This window comes from Quercus robur, chromosome 1, assembly GCF_932294415.1.
Source record: "Quercus robur chromosome 1, dhQueRobu3.1, whole genome shotgun sequence".
Taxonomy (NCBI): Eukaryota; Viridiplantae; Streptophyta; class Magnoliopsida; order Fagales; family Fagaceae; genus Quercus; species Quercus robur.
This window is the reverse complement of record NC_065534.1, coordinates 10,277,775-10,291,129: the sequence shown is the minus strand read 5'-3', so window position 1 is coordinate 10,291,129 and position 13,355 is coordinate 10,277,775. Positions and strand designations below refer to the sequence as shown.

At 34.3% G+C, this 13,355-nt stretch overlaps 1 protein-coding gene across 3 annotated transcripts; it reads left to right on the top strand.

The window, feature by feature from the left end:
- Positions 1–2,721: 2,721 nt before the first annotated feature.
- On the top strand, positions 2,722–11,843 carry LOC126719968 (putative E3 ubiquitin-protein ligase LIN-1). 3 transcript variants are annotated; one of them, XM_050422463.1, is made up of 9 exons: positions 2,731–3,196; positions 3,976–5,717; positions 6,408–6,698; positions 6,800–6,827; positions 6,919–7,567; positions 8,245–8,389; positions 8,923–9,183; positions 9,980–10,289; positions 11,113–11,843. In XM_050422463.1, exons 2-9 carry the CDS (start codon positions 4,002–4,004, stop codon positions 11,229–11,231), a joined length of 3,519 nt encoding a protein of 1,172 aa, XP_050278420.1. In that variant the 5' UTR covers positions 2,731–3,196; positions 3,976–4,001; the 3' UTR covers positions 11,232–11,843. The 3 variants fall into 3 exon arrangements, with proteins under 3 accessions (XP_050278425.1, XP_050278431.1, XP_050278420.1); XM_050422468.1 differs by lacking the exons at positions 9,980–10,289; positions 11,113–11,843 and adding an exon at positions 8,645–8,818 and having other exon boundaries at positions 2,722–3,196; positions 8,923–9,004; XM_050422474.1 differs by lacking the exons at positions 9,980–10,289; positions 11,113–11,843 and having other exon boundaries at positions 2,722–3,196; positions 8,819–8,954.
- Positions 11,844–13,355: the final 1,512 nt, after the last annotated feature.

The window sequence follows — 13,355 nt, the reverse complement described above, 5'->3', positions numbered from 1 at the left end:
CCACCACATTAAATGTGTCACAACCACCCTCTTGGCCGCATTAATGAGGAAAAGACCCCTGAACAGTACTACCTTGGCCACTGTAACTCACAAGGGAGTGATAAGGGTGTCTGATAGGACATGTACTTAAGTGGGGGCTTAGATGATCAACAAGTGTAAGGTTCAGATAAGAATAAGAGAGCTATATAATGTAGTGGAGTCCCTTAAAGAGGGGGACGAAAAAAGGTATTCGGCACTCAGGAAATAGAATCTTCTGTTAGATATCCATTCTTGTGTTTTTATTCCTGCAATAATATTGTCCATGCATCAGACCGACTAAGCTCACTGAGGTTAAGTTCTTTGACCCATCCTCTACAAATATTTATTGTGTGTTGCGCCACGGGCCAAGGCCTGATCAATAGGGTTTGGACCAGGAAAATCGTGCAACTACAGTAATAATGTTAATTTTTTTAGTGAGAGTTGTAGCCTTGTATTACAACTTAGTTTATAGTCAAACTTTGTTCTTAAACTTTAGTCCCCTTAACATATTAGGTCCATACTAGAAAAAAAAAAGTCAATTTGATTTAGATAAATTTTTTGAAAGATATATAGCTTGCAACATTGACGATGAAACTATCCTGTAATAATTTCAAAATAAGAAAATTTATAGAAGGAAATTGTAAGACTTTTAAGTGTTTGCATGTGTGTGTGTGTGTTTGTCATCAATATATGAAGATTTTTTTATTAGATTTTTTATAGTTTAAGTTTCTTAATGAGCACCCTCAAATAAATTTTTGGAGCCGTCACTATTAACTAGATCAATTATTTTGGTTCAATGATTATTTTTAGGCATTATTTTATTTGTAAGTGAGTGGAAGGATGATGTGACATAATCTTGACTTTTTATTGGTAAGGGAGGGTGAAGATTTAAAGAACTGTAAATGGTAGAATACTCTAAGAACTTTAAAAGATCTTGATCGGTAAATTTATGAATAAAGGTGGCTTTGTGTATTTTGAATTTGGAGTTTGGTGATGACAACTTTGGTTGTCATTGGCTTTTGTGGTGGTGATTGATTTTCACCGGTTACCTCATAAACATGGATATTTTCATCGTCAACACCTTAAAATGAGTCTTTATTTTTACTGCCACTTTGATTTATTGTAATAATTATAGTGCTATTCAAATCACACACAACAATGTCTTCCATGAATGTGCAAAGCATATTGAGATTAATTGTCACTTTATTGAACAAAGTTTCTCTCCAAACTCCTCATATATCTCTATATTAAGTGTGAATTTTGAAAATCTAACCGTTAGATTGTATGTTCTTATTATATTCTTCATGCATGTAAAATTTCAAGAAGATCAAAGATCAATTGCTATCTCATCAAACAAATGTTAAAATTTCAAATTTTTATGATCTAAAATTGTGTATAAAAAATAAGTTTATTGATTGAATAGTAAATAATATCCAATTTGAACGAAATTTGATATATATGTTAAGAACATAAGGAATATGAAATTCAACGGTTAGATTTTCAAAATTCACACAAAAAAGGAGATAAATGAGAAGTTGAAAAGTTTCTCTCCGAACTTTGTTCCACTTTATTCGTCATCATCTCCTTCACGACCTTCTCCCACTTCAACCTATTTCCAATATCTTCACTATGTCCCTTTCTCTTCGTCGCTTCTAAATGCTTTTCTCCAAACTCAAGGTAGTCTTAGATTTGCTACATTGAATTTGAGTGAGATGTTAGATCTATTAGGGTCCAAGTTTATAGCAATATATCAATGAAGTTTGCTCTATTTTTACACCTCAACCATACAATCATCTGAAATTCATAATACATACATACATATATATATATATATATATATATATATATATGCCGAGGCGGTGCATTTGCTGGGCCAATAGCCCCACAAAGCTTAACATTCGACTAAACCTTGAAGTTCAATTTTGCCTTTTCAACTAGCTGGACTTTCATTAACAGTGAACTGGTGAAGTAACCTTAACAAATGATTAAAAAAAGAAAAATACGGTGCTGAGACATCAGCCACAGTAAATTGGCTGAGTTATCACCCTGTTTAAATGAAAATTCAGCCACTTCAAAAAATGAACAATTCCATTGACCCCATTCAAATTACTTAAGCAGATAGATTGGGCTTAGGCCCCCATATTCTCAAAACTATTCCACTATTTATTTGTTTATTAAACCTTTTTTTTTTACAAATAAAGGTGTCCAGATTTCTTCAAGTATTTGACTATTCTTTCAAGTATATGCAATCTCCTATCCCATACGTACCGAATTATTATAGAGAGGAATCCTATGAAGTGACCCAAGATGCTGACAAGAGGGATAATGTGGTCTATAAAATTTGAGACCTTCGAGTTTAAAAGGACATGCATTTGAAACCTTCAAGTTTAGTACATGTCCTTTTAAGTCTATTAAACTCACCACCCATTCCAAATGTCATAGAATACTTATAAATAGCTAGGAATAGTGGAATACTGCAAGAGTTTGAATGGTAGTAGAAAAATATGACAGTGACACCCTCACTACTAAATCTTTTTCAAAGACCCACCAGAGACTCGAGAGGGAGAGAGAGAAAGGACGGCAGTTGAAACAGTTACGTTTAGAAACACCAAAGAGCCTTTTTGAAGTGCAAAAATAAAAACAAAAACACGTACACAAGCAAAAACAATTGGACATTGAAACAGTCAGAAAAAACACACACACCAAACCTCCATTTCTTCAAAACACACTGTTTTCATTTGTCAACTTTCGTTTGTCTCCCTCCATAATAAGCTACTGTCACTCGCCATGTTGCCCTATTGCTACAATTCTCCACCTCCATCACTTTCTCCTCCACTTGTTTTTGTCTTTTATCTTGCTTTGCAGTCCTTTTATATACTTCTCTCATGTCTTTTCCTCACCAGCATCTCCAACATTACATTCTTCTTTTTTTTTCTCTTCTCCCAAGATTCCTCCATATTCCTTGTTTCTTCTCTAAGAAACATCGATCAAATCCACAGCTGTGAAAAAAAAAAATACCCAGTCTCAGTTTTTGAGGTTTTTGTAGTGGAAACTTCATTGAGTAGGGATATTCCTACAAAAAAAAAAAAAAAAAAAGGCCTTGGCTAGCATTTGAAGAATTGGGTTTTGCATGAACTTTTGTGGTCTCTGCAGTGCTTTATAAAAAGGAGCTAAAAAGGTATGCAAGTGACATTTTTTTGGCATGGTGTGTGTTGTATATTTGTATAGTTTTCTATGCTAATGATTTAGTGGATCTGTGTTGAAAGAAATTACTGGATGTTAATGAATAGTAGTTGAATTCTGTGGTCCTTACTGTTGTTAAAAGAAGCTCAAAATGGTAGAAAAGAAAAATGTTCACAAAGTGGACTTTTAGCCTCTCTATAACTCCTTTTCTCTTCTTTTATTTTTTCTCTGTTTTTTTTTTTTTTTGGGGTTCTATATTGATGAATCAAAGAGAATATGGTATTATTTGAGTTCAATAGGTTCAATTATAGGCTTCTAAATATGTTCAAGTTATTTTGGTTTTGAATTGTAACTTGGAACTAATAAAGTAGGGAGAATTGGATTATGCAGTAGACTCTAACTTCATTATTTTCCTCCAATTTTCATGATATTATGCAAATTCTAAAGTAATTTTAAGGTACAGGATTCAGAGAACTTTGCTTCATATTACATGAATGATATTATAGTAGGTTATATGGCAACTTCAAAGTAAATTTAGCATTTGATGGATTAAACCTTCATTGCAACAAATCTGCTTGTAGTTAGTCTTAAATGAGTAATTTCAAGATGATATTTTTCTTCCTTACTTTTGGTAGCAAAATTTGACCCTGTCTGGATTTTCTTGGTTAATAAACATTCTTTCATCTAAAGAAGAGATTTAATATCAACTCATGAGTGTATGCATGTATTTTTTACAATACTATTCATTCATCTTTCCTTGTGGATCCGGTGTAGAGGACGAGGTTCTAATATCAGTGGAAATGGCATCATCTTTGGAGGAGCTTCTTGCAGAGGAAGGGTTTAAAAGAAGATCAATGAATAGGTCAAGTTCATCCTCCAAAGCAGTTGGTGCACGTATGTCATTCTACACTTCCCGAGATTCAGTAAAGAGTGATTCAACATTGGGTCACAGGAGTAGGACAGGCAGCGCAAGGTCTGATGTAGCTCGATACAGTCCAAGAGGGGAATCATCATCAAGTGATGATGTTAGGGATCCAAGACCTAGGGATAGTCCAGTTAGAAAAGAGAAAAATGATGAAAAATTGAAGAAAGAAACTAGGGAGAGACTTTTTAGAGATATAAAGGAAGGTAAGGGAATTAGCGCTAATTTATCAAAAGATATGTCACGAACTGAAATAGATGAGGTTGGTAAGCATAATACTGAGAGATTTAGGGATATATATTCAAATAAAATGTATAGGTCAGATGTAGGGAAAGATAAGCATTCTATTGGAGCCAGGGAAAAGGAAGTACACAAAGAGAGGTTAGGCATGCAGACAAAAGGTGACAAGAGGCATGACTACAATTTGAGAATACAGCTGCTTGGACATACGAGTTTTATTGCTAACAAGAAGAAAAGCATTAAAAAGCCCACCACAACCTCTTATAACACATCTAATAGGGGTTCAGAGAATAGTAAAAGCTTTGAAGATAATCAGACTCAAAATCGTGATAATTTTGTACAACTAATTTCTGAACCTGCTCTTGATGAAGTTGCTATCCAAGCCATAGTTTCCATCCTAAATGGATATATCAAACGCTTTCTAAATGATGAAGATTTTTGGACAATGCTCCGTCACAACTGCTTCTCTTCCCTTATTAATTTTGAACAAGGGCAAAGTACTGAGAGCAATGTCACGGCCAGCCTTGAGAAAGCAATTGAAACAGTAGAAAAAGCTGCTGAGGACACTTCAAGTGCTAAGGACTTGAAAAAGGCTTCGTTTCAGCTGAGGGAGATTACGGGGTTAAATTCAAATAATTTGAAGGATGGGTTCACATCTGAAATTCCTACTGCAAAGTTGTCAGCTTGTGCTCATCTCTACCTGAGTGTGATATATAAGTTACAGAAGAAAGACAGGTTTTCAGCACAGCATCTTTTGCAAGTATTTTGTAGTTCACCTTTTCAGGCCCGAACAATGTTGTTGCCTGAACTATGGGACTATCTATTTCTTCCACATCTTTCACATTTGAAGGATTGGTACAACAAAGAAGCTGATTCTGTAGCAGATACACTAAGAAGGACAAGGAAACTGAAGCTTCTTGAAAAAGTGTATAATGAAATTCTGGATTTTGGTACTTATCAGTTTGCAGTTTACTACAAGGATTGGCTCACAGAAGGGGTTGAAGCTCCTTCTGTTCCTTCCATTGACATCCCATCAGTCACTCTTTGGGGAGCTCGGCAGGGAAGTTCATTTAGTCATTCTTCAGAGTTGTCTAGTTCAAGCGGTCCATTCTCTCCTCAGCCTATGGTCAGCAAAAGACTGTATGATGCTGTGTTTAGGTCTTCTACTAAAGCAGGAGTTAATGAAGCTGAGGATAGTGGGGAGGCAGAGAATATTGATGATTGTACAAGAAGTATTGGTGATTCTGATCTTGTTAAAGAAACATTAACGTACTCTTCTGAAGCAGTTAAATATTCAGATCGTGATCTTGAAGAAGATTCATACAAGAGTGTGCTGGATGATGCATTCCTTTCTGTGAGTGGCTTTTTTTAACATTATTGTCTTTAATTCTTTTTCTTTACATTATTTCTGTTTTAGCTAATAAGAAATTATGACTGGATCCTTTCAACAAGCACATAAAACAACATTTAAGGAGTATCTCGTTTTCCTACTTTAAAATGTGAGTATCTTTTTGTTTTTTTGGTGAAAAAATTATCACTTTTTCTTTAACAGCTTTCGGAGTATTTAGCATTGCTACCTTTTATTTTCTCTTGTACTATAATCTGCTTCATGAGATGCATACTTACCTGCCATTATGCCACAAATAATCTAAAGGAACTGCAGGAATTTTGTATTAGTGAAAGATTTTATTAAATCTGGTTTGCCCATCAGAAAAGTTTTTTGCTAGTTTCTGGCCATTTTTAGCTTGATTTCTGTTGTCAGCTGCTTGGCTATTGCAGTTTTCCCCTAAATGTCATGATGGTACATAATAAATCATTTTGCATGTTATTCTATGATTGATAGATGTCAGCATCCTTGGTTCTCTGTCTACTAACTGCTGGATTGGCAGAAATGAGAAAATATTTTTTCTTCAACAAATAATGATCCTCTCATCAAATTTCACTTCTCTTTTTACATGCAAGAAAGGTCTTTCTCTCTCTGTCTCTCTCACACATACAAAGACAGAGTAAGTTAATGCTCACAAGAAGCTTAACATTTTTGTAGGAAACTGAATTCTCATCGGTAGCTGATGAAGGATGGATGTTGCATGGGTTGAGTGCTTCACCCAAAAGTAATCTTGATAATGAATTTGGTGACTCTACTATATGGCAAGAAACTACAGGCAATAGCAAAATGCCTCATGCAGAAGCACATACAAAAGAAATAGATGAGCTTACACTCAAAAGCCTCGCGAAATCTATTTTTGAACTGCAACAAAGTGAATGTTCTGTTGATCTTGGTGCTTCTTCTTTTTCCAATTCCAGTGAGGCATCAACTTCCTGCTCAGTTGTAAATGCACTGAATTCTCAACCGTTTCTATTTCATAATTATGTTCTCATTGTTCTGTAATTAGTTTCTGATAGTTACTTCATTAACTTATTGTCTTTTAAGTGTAGCCAATCAGAATAAGTTCCTCTCTTCAGGGTGAGTTAAAATGTACTCTTTTTTAGGAAAGATTCTCCTTTTAAACTAAAAATTTTAATCAATTGCTAACTTTTACATTTTCTTGGCACAGAGTTACAAGAAAGTCATGAATACTTTGATGAACTTTCTTTTTTCTCGAGCATTCATCAAGACTTCATTTGCCCACTTACTGGACAGTTGTTTGAAGATCCAGTGACCCTAGAGACAGGTCAAACCTTTGAACGAGTGGCTGCCAAGGCATGGTTTGATAAGGGAAACAGAACATGTCCAGTAACAGGAACAACTTTAGAATATGTTGCTGTGCCACTTACCAATTTTGTTCTGAAGCGTGTAATTGACAATTGGAGATTGGAATATTGTAGGGATCTCTTGGATTTTTCCTCTCAAGTAATGGAAAACTCAGGAGAACATGGTCTTAGACACTTGGATGAAACTATTATTGTCATATTAGAGCAGCTTCTCACAGCTTTCAGTGAAGAGGGGAAAAGAACAAATGCCAAACATCTTATATCACTTGGTGGCTTGCATTTTCTTCTTCAAAGGTTCGAATTGGGAAAGATGGAGGAGAAAGCACATGCAGTAGCACTATTGTCCTATTGTATAGAAGCAGATGCAAGTTGCAGAAATCAGATAGCAAGAAATATTAACAAACGGTGTCTTCTGGAGCTACTTCAGAGCAAGCAGGTTAAGATGATAATGAATGCAGTGTCATTGTTAACTGAACTGGTTTGCCTGGAAAGGTGTGTAATTTTTAATTGTTGGTAGTCAGTTTTGCCAGAGCCTTTTTGGTTGCTTCTTCATCATCTTGCTTCTTATTGGTTATGTAAATGTCCACTTCTTGTTTTATGATTTGCACTGCCATTCTATCATGTCAAAGATTATTGTGCTCCTGTAATGACAAGAAACATCAATGGGGATTTAGTAAAGACACATTTGAAAGGGAAGTTCTAAACATGGACTAATGACTGAATTAGATTTCTTAGTATGCATTTAATATGGAAATTAAGGATCATATAATCTAAAATCGATCAGTTGTCCTGGTTTCAAAGTTTCTATTAAGTTTTAACAAATTTGTAGAATTGTTGGAAAGAAAAGTTGAAATGGATAACAAGGTAGGGAAACATTTACCTAGAAATGTTCTTGAGAAAAAACAAACATAGAACTACATGACCTTAATTGGTTTTAAATTACATACACATAGTCCAGAAGAATTTTCCGGAAGTTAAAAACCTTTTGACAATAGTAAAAAAAATTTTTGATGAAACAAATTTCAGTTGAAATATTTATTGATACAAGGCATCGCATACTTTGACCTGGTATATTATTAGGTCTCTTCTTTAGGGCTCTGCCAGTGTGCTAATTAATTGCGTGTCAAGTTCGAAGTGGTTGTTGAAGCATGTGGTCTTTGTCATTGCAGGAGGAAAGATGTTAATTTATTTCTGAGTGGCTTGCTGAATGAAGGGATAGTGAATACCCTGCATGTTCTACTCTTTTATCTTCAGAGTTCTCCAAAGGAGCACAGACCTCTGGTTGCTGTACTTCTGTTACACTTGGATCTTCTGGTATGCTTTTATAGTTCACAGAGGTTTTATTTATTTATTTATTTCCTAGTTTAATCTTTGTTCTCTGCAATTTTTTTCTTATTTCCATGTCAATTTCTTTGATTCTGACCTGAAAACTTCGGCCCAGTTAATATGAACCTGAAAACACTCTCTATATATAGTTGGACTGTGATGACATCCTTCCATGCTTAAAAATACATAGAAAAGTTAACTGTAGAAATTCCTACTTCAATATCTCTGTATTCATGGATGTAGGCAATGTTGAAAGGACTTAAGGCCAGGTTCATCAAGGGGAAACTAATGTATAATCTTATACAGAAAATGAGTTTGATTGTTGCATATTTGACAGAAAGCATGACAAAACATGGTTATTTATCATAATTCTTGTCTTTGCACTAAGCATTTGAAGGGTGCTTTTGACAATTGAAGGTTAGAGAAGTAGTCCCTGGCACTCATGTCTCTGCTAATCAGTGGATATTTTCTGTGTCTGAGGGCTTAAAAAAATGTTGGCTGAGACAACCGGGTGGTTGCAGGTAGAACCTCAGAAACAAAGCATATATATAGAGGAGGCAATTGATGCCATTGCAGTGGCTCTTGAAGATAGCTTAGTAAATAAGAAAGTTCGGGAAAAGTGTTGCAGAGCACTTCATATCTTAGGAGGGCGTTTTTCATTCTCTGGGAAGTTATTGACAGAGAGTTGGATCCTAAAGCAAACAGGATTTGAAGATAGCTGTGAAGTGAATTCTCTTGAAAATGAAGACGAGAATTTATTAGTCGATGACACTATTTCATGGGTATAGTTTGATCTCTGTCTCTCACATTTTTTCTTTAATTGCTAATGATACTTGTCCAGGTTTTCTTATTATCTGTTTTCTCATATATTCTTTACAGTTGAAGGTAATTTTTACCAGAAGAAAAAATACAGTTTCCTAAATCTTGACTCCTATGTAAGGTTAAGCTGGATTTAAATTGTTAACTCATTCTCTCATCTCAAACTGGTCATGAAGTGCATGCTATAATGCATATCAAAATCAACCTTTAAAGATTCTTCCAATTTAATGAAACATAGACTTTGTAATCCACCATGTGTTGGGGTGGGGGAGGAGAGAACTCTTGTATATATTGGAAAAATGAATTTGAAGGCAATAGAGCTGATTTGGCATTCCTTTCAGCATGGTATCTCTTATACATGTCTCCACCTGCACAAAATTGTTTTGACAGTAATCCACCATGTGTTGGGGTGGGGGGGGGGGGGGGGGGGGAGGAGAGAACTCTTGTCTATAATGGAAAAATGAATTTGAAGGCAATAGAGCTGATTTGGCATTCCTTTCAGCATGGTATCTCTTATACATGTCTCCACCTGCACAAAATTGTTTTGACAGTCTATTATTAAACTGTATCTGATGTAGAAATTTGAAAGAATTTTTAATCTTAAAATTTAATTAGAAGTCAACTTTTATAGTAAACTTGAGTCTTAACTTGTGAATTACATATTTAAATGGCAATAAACTTATAAACTTGCAATCTTTTAAATGGTCACTTATATTTGAATGACTGAAAGTATTCTTTTGTATTCTGATTCAAATACAGGATGATGAAGAGCAGGAGAATGAAGAGTGGTTGAGGAACTTGTCAGTAGCACTGCTTAGTAATGGGAAAAAGTCACTCTTAGACACCATTTCTAAATGTTTAGCCTCTGGAAATTTGGACATGGTAAGGGTCTGCCTAACCACCGTGGCATGGTTGAGCTGTGCACTTTCTTCACTACCTGATGCTGAGTTCCAGCTATCTGCCTTCTCAGCTCTCATCTCTGGGCTGAAAGAAAGCCTAGAGAAAGGTGAGAAGATTGAGCATAAGATCCTTGCCTCAATGTGTCTGCTCAATTTCAGCAAAATCTCAGGTTAGCCCCTTATAATCACAAATAATTTTTATAATTGAACTTACATCTGAAATAGAAAAAGAATCTCTTCATACACAATTTATTGTAATGATGCTAGTGTCCAAGTGCACAAAAGTTTCTTCTAGGAATCCTTCTATTTATTTTGAGAGGTACTTCTTAGGATCCATTATTAGGAAAGAAACTATTGATCACCTTGTCCTTTCTTTTACAGTCATATAGTTGGTCAGTGGGTCCTAATATTTTAGGATCTTGTTGTATGATGTTTTTATTTTTATCTTACAGGCATAACATTATTTTTTCTCCTGTGTATTTAGGTGTTAAATTCATATTCATATATGTGTGTTTCCATCCATATCAATGCGTATTCTTGTGGTGCATTAACCTGTGCCTGATCCAAACTGGATGGGCACACTTGGGGATTCTAAATCCAGAATGGTTGATCTGGATCAGTAATTTACCCACTCCAACTTATAGAAAACTTTTTGCCTTCTCCCAACTAGCTTACAATCATTTTTATCATATTATTTTTCACGGCTTATCTCTCCTAGGTGGTGGCTAGTGAGGTCCCAAGTTTCTAGCTGAGAAGAACACACGGCATATTTGGACCTTTTTAGAATAATGATTAAACAATTAAATTCACCATTTCCTAATAGCTTAAACTTTGAAGATAAGTGATAATTCTTCATGGTATTAGAGCATGTGATTCTAAGTTTGAACCATGAGAGAATTTATCAGACTTATTTGCAGCATGTAGTGCAGCTTTAGTCAATGCATAAAACTTTTGGTCTGTTGCTGAAGTGAAGACACTCGCTTTCTGTTGCAGAATGCAGAGTTCTTTTGATGACAATTGCAGATGAAATTGCAGCTCCTCTAAGAAGCCTAGCCGAAGTAACATGGACTGCGAAGCAGCTATATGCCAATATATCTGGAGAAGATCTGTAATCTGATAGGAAAGATGATTTACTTTTTGGCAAATACCAGCAATTTCTGAGGTTTCCAGCATTCTTGGAATCCTGGCCTTGGGTGATGATCTTAGCATTATATATCACCCTTCACAAAAGTTGCATTTCTTGAAACATATATATATATATATATATATATATATATAAAATGCTGCTTAGAATCTCCTCATTTTTGCATTAGAGTGAATTTTTTGGAGGAAAGAGTCACACCCCGGAAGGTCATTGATATATAAGAACATAAGAGTGACATTTCAGGGTCCCTCAAAAAAAAAAGGGTTATTTTGTTTTGTTTGTTTGTTTGTTTGTTTTTTTTTAAAGACTTTACAGCTTTGTAAGTTTTATTTGGGTTCAACAGGGATTGGTGATCGATGTAGTAGTTAGAAATATGAGTCCAGCTGATCGAAGCTGATTGTATTATCCTTGTCCTATTTGTATGGTAGTATTAACTTTAGGCCTGCTTTAGGATTAGCAAAGGGTTAGTATTCTATGAATAAATTTAAATGAGTAAATTGTAATATAGTGAGTTCAATGGTTATTATGTAGTCGTTTGAGGCTTTCCGTTGTGGATGTAAACAATTAATCCTTGGTGTTCTGTCTCTCTTTCATCTCCTTTTTTATTTTATTTTAATATTTTAACATGCTTACTATTAGAGTTACTTTTCTGTGGCTTCTATTAACATACTATTAGAAACTGCAAGTAATGATTTAACTGAATTTAGTTTATAAATAGGAGCAAAAGTATCCACAAAGTCAAAACCATATTCTTGAGTAAAGTCCTTGGCAACCGAGTGAGTTTCGTAGCGTTTCACTGATCCATCTACTTGAGTTTTGATTTTATAGACCCAATTGCTGACATACCATGAGGCAAATCCATCATGTCTCAACTCTCAACTCTCAACCTCTTTTTTTAGAATATTAAATATTTTAACGCACGCACTAAGTATTAGTACAAGTCTTATGAAGAGTGACATGGGAAACATATATCTTTTATATATATATATATATATATATATATATATATTTTTATTAGCGTTGTTTTCCATGTCACTCTACATATTATAAAATATGTAGAGCATTGAATCCCCTTATTTATAGCTTTTTTTTGAGAGGACCCTTATTTATAGTTAGAAAAAGAAATTTCATGATTGTTAAGAAAAAACACGACAGTCGCTATTTAATTGCAATGCCCTTCTGAAAGAAAAAAAAAAAAAAAAAAAAAAACTGTATCCTCTCTTTTCATCTTAAAATCAGGTAAATTGGCTCAAGATGGCATTGGGCTTTTTTTTGGTTGATTTTTCCTTTTTAGTAAATGAAGATATAACTAATAATGGTTAATGCCGCCAATTTTATTAATTAATCATACTTATTCTATTTTTTTTTTTCTCTTTTGGACTTTTCTATAACATAGTTATGGAAGTTCATTTTCATGCCAATTCACTCATAATCAACAATCTTTTCTTCTTATAATATTCTTATAAATTGAATCTCCTTATTTTTACTAAGGGTTTGTTTGGATATCGCTTATTACTGAAAACTGAAAACACTGTAGCAAAATAATTTTTAAATATGTGAATAGTGCCGTGTGACCCAATTTTAAAGTTGTTTTTGCTGAAAAAGTACTTGCGAATCCTGTGAACAATGCATGAGACTCACACAAAAATACCAAACGCTAGCCATGGCCTATCACAGACGCTATCCAAATGAAGGCTAAGAAAATGAAATGTTCATGATTGCGAAGAAACAACACAATGGTCACCACTTAATTACAATGCATTTTTCATACTTCAAAAAAAAAAAAAAAAAAAAAATTCTTTCCTCCTTTTATTTTTAAAAGATGGCATTGATTTTTCCTCCTTTTTATAAAGATATAATTAATGATAGTTAACACCGCCAATTTTATTAATTAATTATACTTATTCTCTTTGTTTTCTTCTTTCAGACTTTTTGAAGACGTGGTTATGGAAGTTCATTTTCGCGCCAATTATACTTATGTTCAATAATCTCTTTCTTAACACAAAAAAAAAAAAAAAATCTCTTCCCCGGCTCCCTCCCCTTGTAATATGCTTGTAAGATCAAATCCCCTTATTTATAAATAGAAAAATAA

Coding starts and splice junctions, on each gene's coding strand:
- LOC126719968 (XM_050422463.1), top strand. CDS start 4,002: ATGGCATCATCTTTGGAGGAGCTTCTTGCAGAGGAAGGGTTTAAAAGA. Junction 8,390..8,922: donor TGTTACACTTGGATCTTCTG/GTATGCTTTTAT, acceptor GGGTGGTTGCAG/GTAGAACCTCAGAAACAAAG. Junction 10,290..11,112: donor CAATTTCAGCAAAATCTCAG/GTTAGCCCCTTA, acceptor TTTCTGTTGCAG/AATGCAGAGTTCTTTTGATG.